This window comes from Furipterus horrens, unplaced genomic scaffold (genome assembly GCF_987537825.1).
Source record: "Furipterus horrens unplaced genomic scaffold, mFurHor1.1.pri manual_scaffold_2, whole genome shotgun sequence".
Taxonomy (NCBI): domain Eukaryota; kingdom Metazoa; phylum Chordata; class Mammalia; order Chiroptera; family Furipteridae; genus Furipterus; species Furipterus horrens.
In genome coordinates, this window is record NW_028327172.1 from 179,464,966 (window position 1) to 179,485,690 (window position 20,725).

The 20,725-nt window shown below is 36.0% G+C and overlaps 1 protein-coding gene across 5 annotated transcripts in view; it reads right to left on the reverse strand.

Moving 5' to 3' along the window:
* ADGRL3 (adhesion G protein-coupled receptor L3) overlaps nt 1–20,725 on the reverse strand; it is a 463,877-nt gene that overhangs the window by 96,060 nt on the left and 347,092 nt on the right. For all 5 annotated transcript variants that reach the window (XM_090266824.1, XM_090266822.1, XM_090266821.1 and 2 more), the window contains 4 exons: nt 15,260–15,443; nt 14,203–14,325; nt 7,155–7,363; nt 6,291–6,467 (listed from right to left, as the gene is read on the reverse strand). In XM_090266824.1, coding sequence (XP_090122950.1) covers nt 6,291–6,467; nt 7,155–7,363; nt 14,203–14,325; nt 15,260–15,443 — 693 coding nt within the window. The remainder of the gene's footprint in view (nt 1–6,290; nt 6,468–7,154; nt 7,364–14,202; nt 14,326–15,259; nt 15,444–20,725) is intronic.

Here is a 20,725-nt window from a genome sequence, read left to right on the forward strand (position 1 = left end):
GTCTTTTATTTTATGGAAAAAACTAAATAGACTTTTTGGCCAACCCAATATATCATTTAGAGTCGGGGCATGGCTGAAGTTGTCTTTTAAATAAATATATATCAAATTGATAGATCTCCTTCTTAAGAAATGTATATCAAATTGGAAGATGTAAAACATTAAACATATTACATATGTATATGACAGATCATGCTACTCCTCTGCTCAAAACTCTGCACTGAAGTAAAATCCACACCCAAAGTCCTTCTGATGACCTACAGAGCATTTTTTTTCTAGACCCTCTGACTTTTTCTGCTAACATGCTTTCTCTCTAACTATTTCCATTTCAATGACACTGTTCTCCATGCAATTCCTCAAACACACCAGGCTCACCCCTGGTTTAGGGTCTTGTTTTTGTTCCCTTTTCCTGGAAGAATCTTTCCCCAGATTATCTGCAAGGCTGATTCTCTCACATCTTTCTGCTTTTAACATTGAGCTTAGAGTCTAGTGGAGGAGGTAGACAATAAAATTTCATACTAGTAAGTAAAAATTTTAAGTTTAAATAAATCTGTGAAGGAAATATAAAACTATTCAATGAGAAAAATCAAGAATAATTATTGGTACAAAAAGGCTGACAATTGTTTAATATAAAGTTATTCAAGATATTTAATATAACATCCCTGACTGGTGTGGCTCAGTGGACTGAGTGCCGGCCTGTGAACCAAAGGGTCATCAGTTTGATTCTCAGTCAGGGCACATACCTGGGTTGTGGGCCAGGTTCCCAGTTGGCAGTGTGCAAGGGGCAATCACACCTTGATGATTCTCTCCTTCTCTTTCTCCCTCCCTTCCCCTCTCTCTAAAAATAAATAAAATCTTAAAAAATATATTTAACATAACAAAATATTACATTTTTGACCACTTTAAATATCATTTTGTTTTTATGAAATAAATTTATATTTGGAGGGTATTCAAATCATCAGTTATCTAAATTTGTCCCTAAATAAATATACTGTTTAAAGCACTTTATACCAGTTATGATTTTTAATCTCTATATCCACCTCAATTTCATTAATTATAAAGGCAAAATATAAAATTAGCATAAATATTTTGGAATGGAAGTGTACAATTTTTAGCATAATACAATAGGCATTTTATTTTTCACTAATAAAATTATTTCTTAAGCTCAATGTAACATTATTTTTTGAACTTCTGAGAATAAATATATTTTCTTTTGAAAAAAAGTACTTTCATGTGAATCTTCAAAATCTTGCAGTGTAAAACTACCTCATGTTTTATTTTGCCTAGAAAAAAGTCTGCCTGTAACATTTTTGGCACACTGAATCTATGGTAGGGATTTAAAAATTTCCAAATTGTCCTTGTTTTGAAACAATACTAAGTTAAGAAAGAAATACAATGATTTTAAATACCAAAATCAATGCCTACACTGGGGCAGTGTGAAATTGGGGTGGGGGCAATAAGATATACTAAACAATAGAGAGAGAGAGAGAGAGAGAGAGAGAGAGAGAGAGAGAGAGAGAGAGAGAGAGATGTATAAGCATCAAACTAGAGGAACTGAAGCCTTTTAAAGACAAAAATCAACGTCAAGTTAAAATGACAGAAAAGAGTAGGGAGCCTTTTTATTTATTATCTCCCAAAGAATTATAATTTGAGTAGAAGAAAAAAGGCAGTATAAATTCTCAGACCCTTTTCCGAAGCATTTATTTATAGTGCTCTACAAAACCATTGTAGAAATGTTAAATAGTCAGTTAGTTTGAAACTTATGCTCTTGTAAACTAAAATACTCCTACAAATGATGTTCACAAAAAGAATTACTGGTAAGAGAAGAGATACCCATTTCAATTTAGTATGTGTAACATTCAGCTGAACAACAGAAAAATAACAATAAAAAAAAAAAAATAAACACACCTGTAGATGATTTCCAATAATGGGAAGGTTTTAAAGTACCGTAAATATTATCTCAGTTTAGTAGAGAATCACATTACCTAAATACCTGTAATGGTTATTTTTCTGTCTGCAAGAAAAGACAGTCATGTGTTTTCTTAAACAACAGAAGAGAGAACTGAGAAGTAATTAACCAGCTGTATTGCCACCTTCTCTTATCTGCCTGAATTGACCGAGCTGTAAAATCTCTCTCAGCACCATATTCAAATGTCAGTGTCAACCCTTTTTTGCCTTGATAGACTATAAATTCACTGAGGTCCGGGGCATGGTTTGTCTTACTCCCCACAGATTTTGTGGGGATGTGGTAATATGAAATTTTTTTTTAAAAAAGATGGGAGAGTGTGGAGAGCAAGACCAATAAAACGGCATTGGTCTGGTCCAGGTAGCATAAAGTATGTAAAACAAAGTGGAGTCACTCATGTGACCCAAAGTGGTGGTCAGTCAACCATGACACTTTGGTTCAAGAGGGAAACTACCTATGTCATGCTAGATACATCTGGCAAGGAAACATACCCAAGATATCTGCACTTGTAATTAAAACAGCCCGGTCTGTGGAGTAGGACCACCCATAGAGAGGCTCCTGGGAAAATTCCTCACTTGCCATCACAAGACATTTATTGAAAAGACCCAAAAGGGTGGAGTATACTACTCTCAAGGTATAACAGGCAGGCTTCAGGCCACGTTGACACAGCCCAGGTCCACACACCAGAGTACTGCTCCGTGCCATATTGATCTCCCTTGGCATCAGCCGCTGGAGAATCTGCCCTGCTGACCTGAGTATACCTGTCCTGCTGCCTACCTGGCTCCCACATCCTTTCTTGCAAGGTGCTGACAACTCCCTTGCCTACTGTGCTGTCTCCTGAACTTGCACTGAGACTCTGGGACTCAGGTCTGTTATCCCCCACTGATCACTGTGTGTGTGTGTTATATTTCTCTTAGATTGTTAAAGTGTGAGTAGGATGTTAATAAATGCTGATGTTCTACTTTGAGTGAGCCTGCAGTCAATAAAAGCTGAGTGAATAGCATAGTTACTGTGTGTGTCTCTTGTCTATTCCCCAGTGCCGGGCTGCTCAGTAGGCAGCTAACTGGGCAGCTGCCCAGATGACTTACAGGAAAGACTGTATCATGAACCCATGCTTGTGACAGAAAAGGAAGCATCTTTGAGAAGGTGACACAGGAGCAAAGACTTGACCAAGATGGCTCTTTGGGGGGCAAGAGGAAGGAGACTTTCAGGTCTAACTACAACACACCTGATGTTTTTGTGCAAAGGCAATGAGACAGCTGTGGCTGAAGCCATGTGAGCAAGCGGAAGAGTCATAGGAAAGGAGGCCAGGAGACTTAATGCAGCCAGGGTTGGGAGTTTCACTCAAACAGAGATAAAGAGTCCTTCAGATGGGATCAAAGGTATGAACTACCTAATTTGCATTTTAAAAGGGTTACAGAACTGCTTCTTGAGAATGAATCAGAGGAGTGACAGTCTGACTCATATTTTAAGAGAATCCCTCTGGGCATTATGCTGAGAATAAACTTAAGGTGACAAAGAGGAATGAAGGAAGACCAATTAAGGGGCTGTGGCTACAAAATAGAGGAGAGATAATAGTGGCTTGAATCCAGGTGGTAGGGGTGAAGATGCTGAGAAGCTGTCAGATGCCGGATCTGGCAGGATATACTCATAGGGCTGGCTGAGTGTGTGAGTAAGGGTGGAAAGCTACAAAATGAAACAAATCAAAGGTTTGGTTTGGGGGCAGGTCATCTGGAAGGGCATTACTAAGATGAAAAGAACTCACATGAGAGAACACCAACAGTAGTTCTAGAAGGCTAGGTGGACAGGTGAAGTCAGCAGTCGAATCTAAGAGTCTGTAGTTAAGAAATGGAAATAGAAATCTGGGAATCACGAGATTCTATTTAGAGCCATATGACTACTTGAGATCACCTAGGGAGAAAGAACTTGCAGTGCCTAGACTTCATCTAGCATTACACTCTGCACCAGTTCAATTATGGGAGTCATGGAGATGAAGAGGAACCAGCAAAGGAAGCTAAGCAGAATGAGTTGCTGAAGAAGAAATAAGAGAGAATGGTGAAACCAAGGACGAGTGAAGCAGGCGTTGCAAGAACATGGCAAATGCAAACTGTCCACAAGTTACCTTACTAAGGACATCCGACTCACCCTTCAGAGCAGGATGCTTTTCTGAAAAGCTCTCTTAGAGCAGTCCTGCCTTAGTTAGACGACCCTCCTCTGCATCCCTCCGTCACAGTGCTGACCTCAATTATAATACTTATCAGAGTTATGAATGCACTTCACATTTGCCTTTGCCTTCCCCTCAAATACGAGTTCCTTGAGGGCCAGCAGCTTCACTATAATGAAGAATCTGGAAATATCTCTGGCAGATGGAAGGGACAACTTGTATTTCTTGAGAACCTGCTGTGTAGCGGGCAACTTGTCAATACCTCTATCCAGGGATTCAAAAAATGGTAATAAAAGAATGAAAGAAGTGCTGGCTGAAGAGCAGAGATCACATAGATGATAAATAAGGGCAATTTGGTACACAAGTAGAGCCCTGGAGTGAAGGTTCATGCATCAGGGAACCATAGCTTTACAACAATAACTCAAGGGTCCTCAGCTAACTCTTCTTGCTCTTTTTCCAATATTGTCAACCAAATTCTCCAAAATAATTTTGTTTCCGTTAGCAATTTACCTGCAAAATGAGAAGGTGGCAACTAGAAACATAAACTGTTCCAACAGGCTGCTGTATTTCTCATTGTGCATGAATAAATTAGTGTCCTGTTTTAAACATTAGTCTAATGAAGGTTTGGTTAGTGCACTACTTTTTGGACTTCTAGATATGATCAGCCTGGTTGCTTCCTGTTGTTCAAGTGTGAGTATCATGTTGTAAAATCAAAACAGGACCGACTCAGGTAATCACAAGAATGTGTGATACAAGAAATCCAGGACATATATACTGTGTGGCTGACTGATAAAGGAAAACATTGACTCCCATTTATTCTATCCTTTGTTGACACACAATAATGCACACAGTCAGGATTCTTGTATAATAGATTGGGTAGATGTTGTTATGTAATGAACTGAGCAAAATGATATCTGTTGTTGCCTCAAATGCAATCTATTTTTTCTGAGTTTGAATTTATTCCCTAAGATAAAAAAATAGAATCCCAGAGCCATACTAACACGTTCCAAGTTTAAATCTAACACTTGTTAGTGCAGCCAAATTACTAAGCTAGATCAATTTTTGATGCCCTGACAAATGTGCCTGTAGTCCTTTAAAGACCAAAATTTGAACTGTGCTGACACAGCTAAGGCAATTTACTCTTAAGAAGTAACTGGGCTTGCATTTAGTCTCCCTCTGGGATACTTGTACCATCTTTAAATTCAACAGTGTGAAAGAACATTTTGGATGGAAATATTTGGATCAATGACAACAGGTACATAAAACTTTGCTACAGTTTTCCCTTTTTTAAATGTTAGACAGTAGTACCTCTACATTTATTGACACCAGGGAGATGAGAAGAGAACTCACAAGTATATAATTTCTTGTTAATGATGCAACTATCTCTATAAACAAGTTAATCAGCACTTTGTATGTTTATGTCCTGAGTATACCTGAAATTTAAATCCTTTTCACACTGTCCATGACAGCCAGAGCCACACTGGGAAAAGACCAAAGCTGCCAAGTGAGCGATGTTTCTGACTTTAGAAATTATTATATGGAGTCTTCCTTAGATAATGTCTTCTTGAATGGACAAAACCCATTACATTATATTAGAATTGCTAAGCTGTTTGATTAGCAATTTGCTTAGGATAACTATCATACGGGTTTTCCTTAGGATAGTGTCTTCCTGAATGGGCACAACCCATTACATTATGTTAGAATTGCTAAGCTCTTTGCATTACTATGCATTTTGCATTGTGCTTAATGGATGCTTTCCAAAGAATCATTTTGACAGAATTTAAACACACACATAGTTTCTTAATTTTCCACATACCAGATCCCATCTCCTAATCTTACTATGCTGGCTTTTGTCCTGGGGTCCTTTCTTGTCCTGTTCATGAGGTCTGACATTTATTCATATAATATAAAAGCAAGGGACACTGAGGGAAATATTATAAGAAAACTTTGATTTTATTAACTATGTTGATAATAGGAAAACAAAAAAAAGATTCTTTGAATTATCTAGGAGGATATGGGTTGAACACCAGAAAGTTTTTGAATAGGAATACTACGGAAGTAGAAAAATTCTAAAGTGAGATGTGAGATTTGTCCAAAAAGTTAGAACTTTTTACAGTTAGTATCCTGATTGTACACATTTTCATTTCATGGTATATATCTTACCTTAACTTCCACATGTGCCATCAGTACTGCAAAATTAGTTAGGTGGTTACAAGAGCACGTGGTATGTGTCTTATTTGTTGTCAGAAGTCGACAGCCTTGAGTTGACCAATAACCTGTCATTGTGCGCTTGGAATAGCTCCAAAACGAACAGTTTGGGTTGAAATTTTCCTCGGACTGCTACAGGGAAAAAATCAATAAAACCAATAACTACTTTATGATCACTTAAATTAGGTAGACATTTTCTTTATAGCAACACAACTTCATATTCTGTTATAATTCTTGTGAAGATGTCTACCAATATTTTGCTATTAAGTGGGACTTATCAAGTCTAAACAAATGTGTTGTTGTCTAATCCCCCTGGTTAGGGGTGAGTTTACTTTTCAGAAATTCATATTTAAGTAGTACTAATACCAATGTCTCAGCATCACATCAATTAACTTCAAAGTGAAGATCTTGCAGAGTAAAGAAGTCAATTACTCTAAACAATGAACTTCCAAAAGCATAATCTTTAGAAATCTGTGTTCAATTTACAACACAATCTTAGTATAACACAAAAGTATATCTCAAATAAAGACATGATTACTTGTAACATCATATATAAGGCCATGTCCAGTTCTACTGAACATATTAATATTTCTTTTTAATAATGGAGAAGCATTTATAGATCTATCTATGAATTTTTTTATCATAAAGCATTCATATATTCAGAAACATTCTCCTTTATTTCAGAAAAAAATTACCACATCATATAATAGATTTTGAATTGCTATATTTCAAATAATAAAAAAAATTAATACATCTGTGTTCATGCTATAACAAATATAGATGATGTAGACAACTAAACTTAACCTGGCATTTGATTACCTTAATATGTTTAACAGTGAACACCACAGGATCAGCCAAGTAAACCTTATTACTGAATTCTTTGTTTATTGCTGCTGTAATAACAGGTGAATTGACGATAACAGAATGATTGGTGGACATAGCTTCTGTTCCCAACTTCATGCTTGCATTCTCCGTGGACAAATAAGGACCCAAGTTGTTATATAGAACAAAGGCCACTCTGATCTCTCCTAAAATAGATGCAAATGTGAAATATAAGTTGGGGACCAACTGTGATTACTTTGTATATTCTACTTAAATTAGGTAGTTCTAAGTAGATTGTAATAAAATTGTATAATACATATTCACAACAAAAGTTAAGCGTTCATTTTAACCAAAGTGCCAAATCACTCATTAGGAAAGGAAAATCAAAAGATGCTGAAACAACTACATATAAGTATTAAAAGAAAGAACACACAATCCTTATCTCACCCTATACACAAAATTTAATTCAAGATGGATCACAGACATAAACATAAAAAGCAGAACCGTAATAACCGTAATGTTTCCAGAACAAAATATAGAATATCTCTGTGATCTTGGGGAATGCAAAGATGACTTGGTTAGGACCTTAACAACATGAGTCATAAAAGAAAAGACTGGTAAGCTGATTTTTATCAAAATGAAAAACTTACATCTATCAAAATGCAGCATTAAGAAAATGAATAGGCAAGCCACAGACTAGAAAAAATATATGACTCATAAAATACATAAAGCATTTCTGCTAATCAACAGCAAAATAATAAATACAACACTAAAATGACAAAATAATGCAAACTTTAGGAAAAAAAGGTAGATGATAGGCTAAGAGACATATAAAAATGATCAACTTCATTAGTAATGAGGGAAATAAAATTATAATTCAATGAGATACCATTTCATACCCACTAAAATCTCTCAAATCAAAAAGACTATCCACACTAATGTTGATAAGGATGTGGGAAAACTGGAACTCTTGATTACTGTTGGAGGAAGTATAAAATGGTTCAACTATTTAGAAAAAATGTTTGGTAATTTCTTATGAAGTCAAGCATTTATCTACCTTTCCTAGATAAGTGAAAACATAAATTTACAAAAGAAAGAAAGAAACTTCTGTAAGGATGGTTATAGCACCTTTATTCATAATAGCACCAAACTGGAAACAACTCAAAAACCTATCAATAGGTGAATAAAGTATGGCATATTAATATAATGGAATATAATATGCATCAATAAAGGAAAAACTACTGTACTGACAAAAGGAGCATCATGATTGAATCCCAAAAATATTGAGTTAGAGAATACAGACAGAAAAGGGTCCACACTGTATGATTTCAGTCATATAAAGCCTAAGAAAATGCCTAAGTTGTCTATATATATTAATGAGAAGAAAGTAGTTTTATCAGGTGGGGACAGGGGATGAGCAGAATAGAAGGAGGCACCAGGGAAGTTTCTGGGTAATAGAAATGATTTATAGTTTATATTATATTACGAAGAATATATACAAGTATCAAATGTATCAAGCTAAATGCTTAAGGTATGAGCACTATACTACATAAAAAATAAATACAAGGATTCAGAATTTTTAACTGTTTTAAACCTCAGTTATGTTCTTTTAAGGTCACTATCTCCATACATCCTTCCACCTTACTTTTTTGCCTTATGACAATCTCTTACAGATAATTCTCTGTAAAAGTTACCATCTTTTAACATGTTTTTAAAAATCATCTTTCCTTTCTTAAAAGAAGTCAGGCCTTCCATTATCAATTCATAGCACTCCAATAAGAGATAGGTACTGCCTTAACTACTACGGTTATTGCATAAGTAAGTCACAGTTTTTGTCCCTTGAATCTTAGAATCAAGTTGGAATAAACACACATTTTAATATATTTTTTGAGGCTGGAGAGAACTGTTCAACATCTAAACTGTGCTCCCATGTTTTGGAAATTCCTTACTCTTAAGGATTTACAGACACAAAATTGGCATATACTTGCTTTCCCAGCCTGCCATGAAAAGAGGTTGCTCTGGGTTGCTCAGCTAGATGTATCTAATTAATGCAATAGCCTCGGACTTTGGAAGAGGATTTGGTCACAAAGGAAGCAGGAAGTGGTGCAGCAGCAGCAGCCTTCATTTGTGGCAGCAGTGACAGCTATGATTCTGGGCAATGATACAGGCTGGTATCAGCCTTCTTGCTTTTGTATGTTTTGGGGGGCCTGATTCTCGAGCCCTCTCAGTGATTATATGACGTATCTGTTATGAAGAGAGCTGCATAAAAGGAAGGAACATTTTGTAACTTTCAATCCACATCTGTTAACATAGTACAGAGCAAACAATAGTAAGTCACTAAATACTTTCTAGATTCTTATAACAGAATTGAATTTTAGTTCTTTCTCTCTAGATTTAATATAAAAATGCTGATTCTTAGAAAGCTAAACATAGGAACATCTATGGGTTTTTCTTATTGACTATAACAACCTTCATTTCATTGGTTTAAAATTGGCTGAAATTTATACCAGTTTCCACTTGTGGGATGGTGTCATGTTGCTGTTACTATAGGTAGCAACTAGAAATGAGCAGCCAGAGGGAAAACAAAGCAGGGCTCTGGCCATCACAGTCTAACAAAGAACTTAAAACAGGAGGCTGGAAACCAAAGTAAGTCATGTCTCACCAGTTGACTCAGCAGTCCTGAGCCTGGTCCAAACATCACGAGCAGGCATAGTGCAGGAGGAGGGGAATCCTTGAGACTCTTCTGGGAAAGGGAGCATCTGTAGCAATCTCACTAAGACAAAGATCTTTACTAGCTGAGAAAGAAAGCCTTTGTAGCTGTACAGTATTCTCAAGGTTTAGAAGGGGGAGAAGGAGGGAGGGCCTAGAAACTGACTAAAGTATATAACCCCTGAATTACAATAGTCAGCACGCTTAGATTATCTGAGTGTCCACTTTAGCCTCGGCTCAAGTGTATAGAGAACAAACATACTAACAAACTAACTGATAATTTCCTTTCCTCTACACACGGGGCGTTCAGACCAGCCAGATGCCTGCTTGCAGCTTCATGGTCTTGTATATTTCATAAATAAACTTAATGTCTCATTTCCACTATATGTGTTGTCTCTCATTTGAATTTGTGTCTTGCAAGAGAGACAAGAACAAAGAAATAAGCTTGGGGTTGGGGCAGGGGATCCTCAGGTCTCTCCCGGGTAACACTGCCATCTGACCTTGTTTTACCAGTGCCTTTAGTCATATATATTTTTTACAAATTCTCCACTCTCAAATCAATGCTCCTCTCTTCTCTCTCTCTCTCTCTCACACACACATACGTACACACACACATACACACAAACACTATATTACCTTGGTAAATATAAATGAACACAAAACATAATATGGTTAATATGGACATATATTTTAATCTTCATTAGTTTTGTCTCTGAAAGTTCACATATTTGTTTGATAAATTTCGAGTGAGCGAATCTATGTGCCAGACACTAGTGTTATATCAGTGAATAAATTAGAAAGGGTTTTTGCTGTCATGGAGCTTATCACCTAGAGCGAGAGTCAGACAACAAGCAGGTAATAATAATAATAATAATAATAACATTATTTTACAAAATGGCAAGTGAATAAGTGCTATGAAAAAGAACAGGCATAAAATGGCTAATGGGAGCAGTGTCTATCTTTAGGGAGATAGGGAAAACCTCCCCAAAGAGGTAATAGTTATACTGAGTAGTGAATGATAACTGGCTTCTATATAAAAAATGCAAAAGCTGCATCCCAAGAGAAAAAAGAAAAGGTATAAAAATGCTGAGACAGGACTACTCTTGATGTGCTCAGGAACAACATCGAAACAAGAGCGCGGACCCTTTGTGTAGTGGTGGTGGGCATGCAAACTGGTGCAGCCACTATAGAAAGCGGTATGAAAGGTCCCTCTAAAAATTAAAAACAGAACTACCATATGATCCTGCAACTTCACTTTGGAGTATTTATCTGAAGTAAAACCACTAACTTGAAAAGATCTATGCACCAGACCTCCATGTTCCCTGAAGCATTATTATACAGGAGGCAAGCCATGGAAATAAGCTAAGTGATCATTTATAAATGAATAAATGCGTAAAGAAGATGTGGTATATACAAACACAATGAAATATTATTCAACCAAATAAAGGGAAATTTTGTCATCTGAGACAACATGGCTGAACCGTGAGGGCATGAGCTAAGTGAAATAAGTCATACAGAGAAACACAAATACTGTATGACCTCACTTACAAGGTCTGTCCAGAAAGTATCCAGCCATGTATTATGAAAAACGGAGACCTTTTTTTGAAGAAGATACAAGATGCAAGAAACATTGCACATAGGACAATGGCATACCACTCCCCTTCGACGTAGTCTTGTTAGAACCTCACACAGTTCTCTTATTGTGATTAGCAACTTCAGTCCGATATTCCTTCTCCTCTGGTAGCAAAAGCCATGAAACAAATTTTCCATGACATTTCATGCCAAGATCCTGCGTTAAAATCTCAGATGCAGTAGTTTTCAGAATCCCCAGATCAGCTTCTAGTTCTCACATTGTCAGTCATTGATCTTTGTTTATTGCAGCCTGTACACACATTCAGGCCCTGGCTGGTTTAGCTCAGTGGATTGAGCGTCGGCCTGCGAGCTAAGTGTCGCTGGTTCGATCTTCCAGTCAGGGTACATCAGAGAAGGAAAACTCTGACTCCAAAAAACCTCCGCTGCCTTGCGGCATACCTCTACAGGGGAAAGGCTAAGGGAGTAAACCCCGACAGAAAATCCGGAGCCGGAGTCCCTAAGGCGGTTTGATGTTGTAGTCAACACCGGCAACTCCTGCGGCGCACCTGAACCCAAGCTGTATTGACTCCGTCTTTCCCTTGGACCCTTCAGCTGCGAAGAGAGGGGGGGTCTGCTGCATGGGCAACAGCAGACCCTCCATATCACCCTGCCCAGGCTCTGTAGCTTCAGCGTCATCGCAAGATGTCAATTCAACACGGGAGGAGACAGATACGATGTCACTCCCGAGTCGGACTGCACAGCCATTCTCGGCGGTGCAGATAGACTCTTAAGAAGCTACACCATCGTCTCTCGAGACGGACGGCTGCCGACGACACACATTCAACATTCTCATATGTTCTGCTTGTTGCAGGTCTTTCAGAATGTGGGTCACTTTCAACAGATTCTCTACCAGATATGAAACATTCATGCCACACTTTTATTTGTGCTGCACTCATTGCATCATCCCCAAAAGCCTTCTGAATCATCCGAATAGTTTCTATGGAGGAATGTTCAAGTTTAACGCAAAATTTGATGCAGATTTGTTGCTCTTCTCACTCAGTCATTTTGAATGTGATGGCCACACAGTGCACATACTGAACTGTGTGTATAGTCCCCACTGACTAGTACAGTGAAGTAGTCATTGTTCACATATATGCATTCCAATCCACTTTCCTTGGCTGCCAGGTTATAACAATGTCATGCAAACCATTCTCATTATATTAATTGTGGTTGGGCTTTTTACAGATAGATCTTGTTATGCAAAAGCTTAGGAAAAAATAATTCATGTAACTGACTGGTGGTTCCCAGAGTTGGGAAGTAGGTGGAAAATAGAAAAAAAAATGGGTGAAGGGGAGCAAAAGGTACAGTATGGTGGCTGTGGTTAATAATGCTGTATTGCATATTTTGAAAGTTGCTAAGAGAGTTCATCTTAAAAGTTCTTAAAAAAAAAAATAGTAACTCTGTGGTGATAGATGCTAGCTGGACTTATTGTGCTATTCATTTTGCAATATGTACAAATATCAAGTTATTATGTTGTACACCTAAAACTAGTATAATGTTATATATCAATTATAGCTCAATAAAAATGAAGAACTGAGACTAAACTGTCTGGATCACTGGGTGAATGCTTAAGACAGGTGTGATGTGGGGCACATGAGGCAGGAAGGATGTGGACCAGGCAACATGTGGCTGGGTTAGTTAAGTCATTTGATTTCATTCTTATTCTAACTGTAGGCACACCATGAAGATTTATGTTTCAAGAAGAACCTTTGTCAACAGGATATGCTTTCTGAAGGCAAAAGTGAAAGGAGGGAAACCAGTTAGGGAGCTAATATAGGAATCTGATTTTGTTCAACATAAAACCTTACTGCTGCCTCAAAATTCACATTGTCAAATTAGCAACATAATAGGATTTATAATTTCAGTCTTATATTTCTAACACAAAGAATTTTGCTTGGCGAAAAAGAAAGATAATTTTTTTCTTGATATTATTTAACATGCTATTAAAACAAAACAACAACAATAAAAAACTATTCACCCTGCAATAGAAAACATCAGTTTTGAATTGGTTGATATGACTTGAGGTCATCTTTCTATCACTAACAGGTTAAAGGGTCTTACTTCCTCAGGAAAAAAAAATATGTTTTAAATTAATATCAGTGACACTTGAGATATTCTTTCTCTACATGATTATTTATTTAATTTTAATTACATTCCATGAATTTCATCCAGCCTTTAACTGATCTATATTTATGAGTTCCATTCCACAGAAGCATCTCCTCACATTAACTTTTCTGTATGATTTGTGAAAGAAAAACATGGAAACATCCACCCCCCCAAAAAAGAAGTGACTAAGGAAACAATATATAATTTTAAAGTTACAAGTAAAACTTTCACTAAAAATTTTAGAGCCCAAATTTGACAACTCAATAAGAGTTACTCCTTTCAAGAAAAAAGCCATATCATCTGGATTTCTATCATTCATTAATTTCTCTCATATTCCACTTTGTGACTGTTTATTGCAGCTGAAACAGTTTCCAGCTCTGAGGATGCTGTAAAACAAATACCACTGGCATGTAGCCTGTGCAGGAGACAGAGGAGGAACAGCAGCAGAATGGGCACAGTGGCATGAGAGGAGACATACAGCAGGGGACTTGGACATCAGGTTTTGAACAACACATTTAAAATTCCAAGCTAAGAAGCGATGCAATGCACTGATGACAACTTTAATTCTCCCAGGCTTAACAAATATACTCTAACCTACCATTTCGGCCATTTTGCTTTAAAGTGTTTGCAGAAAGCTGGATAGTGCTTCCATGAGCCATGATTTCTGGAAATTTTAAGTCTTCTAAGTTCCCTTCTGTGCTCAGCCTTGCAACTTCCAACTCTGTTAATGGCAAAGAGACATCAGCACTTTTTGAGAAGTATTGCAAAGCTAAGGTAATTTCTTAAATCACTGAAGAAGTTCTGAAACTATTCAAAACATTCAAAATATTAGAATTAATGTTCTACTTATTATGCTTTACAGTAGTTCAACCTTTTATTTAGAAACTATTCCTTTACAATCATAAGTTGTTCTTTTTCAAAATAAAGAAAATAAAACTATGAAAATCAGGTAAATAAGAATTCCAATTATCAGGAGCTGAAAATTTAAAATTCAAACTCAAATCCTTATACTTTGTCATTGACTTAAAGTTTATTTTCAAAATAATATCTCTATTTTATGCATTGGATAAAAATACTTTCATAATCTAGAGATGCACTATTATATCAATATTGATCTATGTTAAATCTAATAAGTTGGAAACCAATTTATCAAATTTTTTGAAATAAAACTGTCAACTACATCCATATATACAATAAAAATAGATTTATACTCTTTATGAGCCAATAACACAATTACCAAAAATTGTTTTAACCCCTAACTTAAATGGCTGACTTCTTTATAGTACATAATTCAGAGGTACTCCTAATATAACTGAAGTGAATCATAAGGCCTGTATTAGGAAGATAAAATTTTAAATAGTACAGTACCTACGTATAAACAAATCTACATTAAATACTAAAAAAAAAAAAAAAATTAAATGGACCTCACTGTAAGTGATCTCAGGCTAATATAACAAATAATTGGAATATCCAAGGGGGATACCATAGATGATTATGAGGACTTTTTAAAACCAATGACAGGTGGTATTCTCTTAATTATAGAAAAAGAATAGAGTATAATGCATAATTATCTAGGCCACCATAGATACTTTGTTCTGTTCCCTCTTCTGTTGTACAAGGGTCTTCGGCCCTTCTGTATAACAAAGGCCACTTACGAATATTATCTGTGTTCTCCCTGACGATGTCAGTCTTCAAAAGGTTATCAGCCAGCACAAAAGCACTTTCCTCCACAGTATCCAGCAACATGGTGGCTGCACGGAGTTGGTCACTTGTGGTCAGGTCTCTCCACGCATTCAAGGCTTGTGGCTGAAGAAGGTTGTTAACTGTCTCCACCATTGCCTAAGAGAGGAGGAACAGAGTGACAGAGGTCTCTAGCGAACCCACGAAGCTGTCAGAAATCCAGCTGTACATGTTGCCAAGCAAGCAAGGATCAGCAGTGTGCATGAGTTCAGTATTGTCCCAGCCTCCCCTGTGACATGTTGCAGCAGAAGCATTCATTATTTTGTTCTGTAAAACCTGAGCTGAGACTTTGCAAGGCCAGAGGAAAACCTGCTTTTGTTTTGAAAGACAACAGATATAGCCATGCTTCTCTCTTAGAATCAACAGCAAAGGCTTCATTAAGGCTATAATCACAGATTTAAAGTATTTGGCTGGTAAACTATTGGCAAGTAATTTAAACCAACACTTTTATCACATCATCCACAGAAAATATATTTTTCTATACATCATCATAAAACTAGATGCTGAACACAGCAAAAATTAAAAGGATTCCTATGGAAAGGACAATACAGGAATTTATTGCCTATAGATTGAGACCTCACTCAGCAAACCATTTTTTTTTTTTCTTAGCCAGCTAATAAAATGTCAGAATAGGGAAAAGATCAAAGCATACATACTCCCAGGAGCTTTGGATATGTTATGTGTGGAAAGAAACCTTCACACTGTTTATTATTTGGGAGGGGAATAAACAGTTGGAACTTGCTACTTATGGCCCTCAGGTGTTTTTCCTTAAAAAAAAGTCAGCAGTAGGTACACACACACATAGAGATAAAGCACCACATTTCATATTGCTTCATCCAAAAGAATCATCTTTGCAGTTATATTTCCTGTGGTTACCTTTATGTGCTAAGTTACTAAATAAAAACAGTTCTCTGAATAAGGTCTTCTTAAGGTTTCATTCAAATACAGAGAATTGCAAAACAGAAAAATACAACATCTGAAATTTGAAAGGAATCATCCCTGAACCCTTTGATTATGAAATTCCAATCTTATCCAGAGGTAAAATTGAATAAAGAGCCAACACAAGCAATTTCTAGACAGTGCATGGGTGTTTTAAAACAGGATTCACATTATTGACAAGTTGGTAGAGGGATTGGGAGAGATTGGAGAAACCGACACTACACTGTGGTGTTTTCTTCTGGTTGGTGTTTTCATAGTAACCGAGTAACAACTGTTAAAAATTCAGCTTCATAATGAAACACCTCGGCTGCCAATTAACACCAACTTCAAAAACTAATTTGCCTTTTGATAAAAGTTGTTTTTCTTGATATTTTTCCCAACTATTCCAAGTTCTGGCCAAATATCAATTTAACTGGACTTTTATGTAAAATAGTCCTACTTGGAACTTGAGGACTTTGCATCATTAAAAAAAAAACAAACAAACTCTCATGAGTCTCATAATGGGCATTTTCACTAAGTGAGTTTAAAACATGATCTAGAAGCCAGACAAAAGCACCGCTGGATCACAGCAAAATAATCTGCTTTCCAGGAAGTTCTCTAGCTGGTAATGCCAACAGGATAAGCCGAAAAGGTTGGTGCCCAATAAAAAACAAACAAACAAAAGTTTAGTTATTTTCTAAATTCAAATAGAGAACACCAATCTCTTAAATGCATGGAAGTATTCTTTTTGGAATTAGATGATCCTCTGAATGCATTAGAAATGCTCTGAAAGTCCCACATGCAACAGTAATTACGCCCGTTCTTTAAGAAACAGTCAATTTAATAGTAGCCAATAATCTTACATTGATTAATTTTAACCCAGGGAAAATTTTTTTGAGGATAATACAATACTATTGTTCTGGCCTTTATTACTTTAAATTTTTTAATTAAAAAATTTAACCAGAGAAAAATATCAAGAAAAAGAAACAACTATGATCAACTCTGATAATGCTCTAAATAGGAACATTTTTATAGGAGACTGCTTTCACTAAAATGCCATGTCTTTGAATTGATAGCGATGAATCAAAGGCACCCCTTACTAATTTATCTTAGTTTTGCAACTTAAATGTATAAGGGGCAATACTTCTTCAGAGTTATAAATTTTGAGTACATTTTCAACAATTGCATTTTTCTCTTGAGAGACAGTCTTTAGAGAACCTTTCTATTAAAAACCCTGAAATTTCCAAGTATATCATAGAAATATCAGGCTTAAAATATGGCCCTAGACCACCTTCTTACACCACACACAATAACAAATTCAAAATAGATTAAAGACTAAATGTTAGACTCCAAACCATAAAAATCCTAGAAGACAAAATAGGCAGTAAAATCTTGGACACTGCTCGTAGTAATGCTTTATTGGATATATCTTCCCAGGCAAGGGAAACAAAAGAAAAAATAAACAAATGGGACACATCAAACTAAAAAGTTTTTGCACAGCAAAGGAAAACATCAACAAAACAAAAGACAACCCACAGAATTGGAGAACACATTTGCCAATACACATGATGGGGGTTAATATCCAAAATTTATAAGAAACTTACAAAAAATCCAACAGCCCGATTTAAAAAACGAGTAAAGGACTTGAATAGACACCTCTCTAAAGAGGACATACAGATGGCCATTAGACATATGAAAAGATGCTCAATGTCACTAATCCTCAAAGACATGCAAATTAAAATCACAATGAGATATCACTTCACATCTGTCAGAATGACTATCATCATTAAATCAACCAACAACAAGTGCTGGCGAGGATGCCGAGAAAGGGGAACACTTTATCACTGTTGATGGGAATGCAGACTGGTGTAGCCACTGTGGAAATCAGTATGGAGATAACACATTTAAAATGGATCTGACTTTCTGACCCAGTGCTCCCACTTCTGGGAATATATCCAAAGGAATCCAAGACACTAATTCAAAAGAACGTAAGCACTCCTACGTTCTTTGCAGCTTACTTACAGTTGCTAAGATATGGAAGCAGCCCAAGTGTCCATAAGTAGATGAGTGGATAGAAAAACTATGGGACGTTTACGTAATAAAATACTACTAGGCTGTAAAAAAAGAACATTTTATCTTTTGCAATTGTGTGGATGGACCTGGAGAACATTACACTAAGTGAAATAAGTCAGTCAGAGAAAGACAAATACCATGTGATTTCGTGCATAAGTGGGATCTAATGAACAAACTGAACTAGCAAGCAAAGTAGACATAGAGTCATAGATAGAGAGCAGGATGACAGCTATGGGGGAGGGGAAAGGGGGTAGAGGAATTGAGCAAAAAGACTCATGGATGGACAACAGTGGGTGATTGCAGGGGTAAGTGGCATATAAGGGTACTTAATGAAAAAAATACAATACCTCTTTTTAAATCAATAAAATATTTTGTTGAACCTTAGATAAATAAAAGGTTTTTGCTTATTTGTTTTTTAAAAATGTTTTTCTATTACAGTTGTCCCCTGCCCTGCCCAATTGCCCCCTCTCCCACAGTCAATCCCCATTTAGTTGTCCATGTCCATGGGTCATTTATACTAGTTCCTTGACCCTTCTCCTTCTTTATTTGTTTTTAATGAGAAAAAAGATCTGGCCCTAAAATCTGAATGGGTAAAGACATAAATATAACACTTATTCTTCCTATAAAAACACTTATGATTGTTTATGTGTAATTGGAAGGAAATGTCAATATAAGGCTTGAGAGACAAAGTTCTGTAGAATCAGAATTTGGGATCTGGAACCATGCCTGCTGAGTTTCACCTGGGCTCTGCCACTTAGCAGCTGTGTAATGATGGGCACATATTTAACTTCTCTGTACTTCACCTGCAAATTGGTAATAATAATAAAATAATTTAATAAGGTTGCCTGGCTCATAATACGTGTTTAAAGTATAATCTTTAATTTGACATAGAAGTTCAGTGTGAGAAGATGAGAGGTCATCATGGAATAAAGCACAAGTCAAGTCCGATAACTGCAAAACAGTCAATATGAAGTGAGCTCTGAAATGTTGCAATGGAATCTTCATGAACACACTTTTTACACAACTTAGCTACTACAGACTGTACTACATGAGCTTTGAGGAATGGGAGAGCATGTGCATTAAATAGTTTATAATGTGTGTTCAAACAGCTTCAACAAACTAACCTGTTTTCTGCTACTGAGAAAGCACAATTAAGTTAATCTTAATAAATAACTTTATAACGAATACAATTTGTTTAAGCTTTCAAAAGATTGCTGGCATGTCCCTGTTACCAATGTGATGAAAGCCAATTAAACAGTCATAACTCCTTGATGATAAAAATATATCTACATTCTGTTTTCCTTGTATATTTATGCATATGTACATTTTTACCCACACATCATAATATATTTTTGTCAAAATTATTATTTACATTGTTTTCATTAGGTCAACATCATCTCTTTAAAAACAGGTTGAATTGGTTACAGAGAAATGAGTTTAACTATATGTAGAACTAGGTTGAACAGGGAATGTACAAGGAGTTTGATTAAAGTGAGGTACTGGGACATCGCTTTAATGCCCAACAGTTCTCAGTGATTTTTCTGCTGTAAATATTTTCCTGACTTAAAATTTATATTCTAAAGTTGGAAGAAAATAAGATTTGTCCTGAATTTATCCTAAGGAAATTTATATTTTCACCACAATGTGTTGATCCATAAAGAAAAAAAAAATCACCTAATGGTTTTGACACATACAGATGAAAATAATATAAAATTTTGAGATGTGAATTTAATAAACAATGTCTTTGCCAAAATTTAAATGGTAAATAACTTCATTATCATTTTTAAAGTACTAGACACTAAATAGGAGATGGGCACTAGAAATTTGCATTCTACTTCCACCACTAAATTTCAGTGTGCCTTTGGACAAATTTATGTTTTCTAATCAATCAATAAAGTGTCAACTACACAAAAACATGTCTCCTCGTGTCTTGATATGAGACTATATATGGACATTCCACTGTTAGATTACACTATTCTCATAATATAGTTCCTTAACTGGACTCTAAAGTAACTTCTGACTGTTTCTAAGAATAAAATACAAACTTAAAAGCCTCAAAAGTCACCTAGATTCATACCATGGTCATGGACATACCATGTCCTTCTGAACACACATTTGCTTTACACAACATCACTGGACCTCTTATAATTATTCAGACTTCAAGCAAACTCATTTGACTAGTTTTACTCATAGTGTATAATTATAGTATGTTTGTTAAAAGATGTTATAAGTTCTATAATTACACTTTACATATTGTAAAAGGGAGAATTTGGTTACTTGTTATAATTAATTTTGGGGAAAACCAGCTCTATATCCTTCTAATAACAACTTTTTTTAAAAACTTTTTAATTCTAAGAGCATGTGGTTTTGAAATAGCCTAGGATGCTATA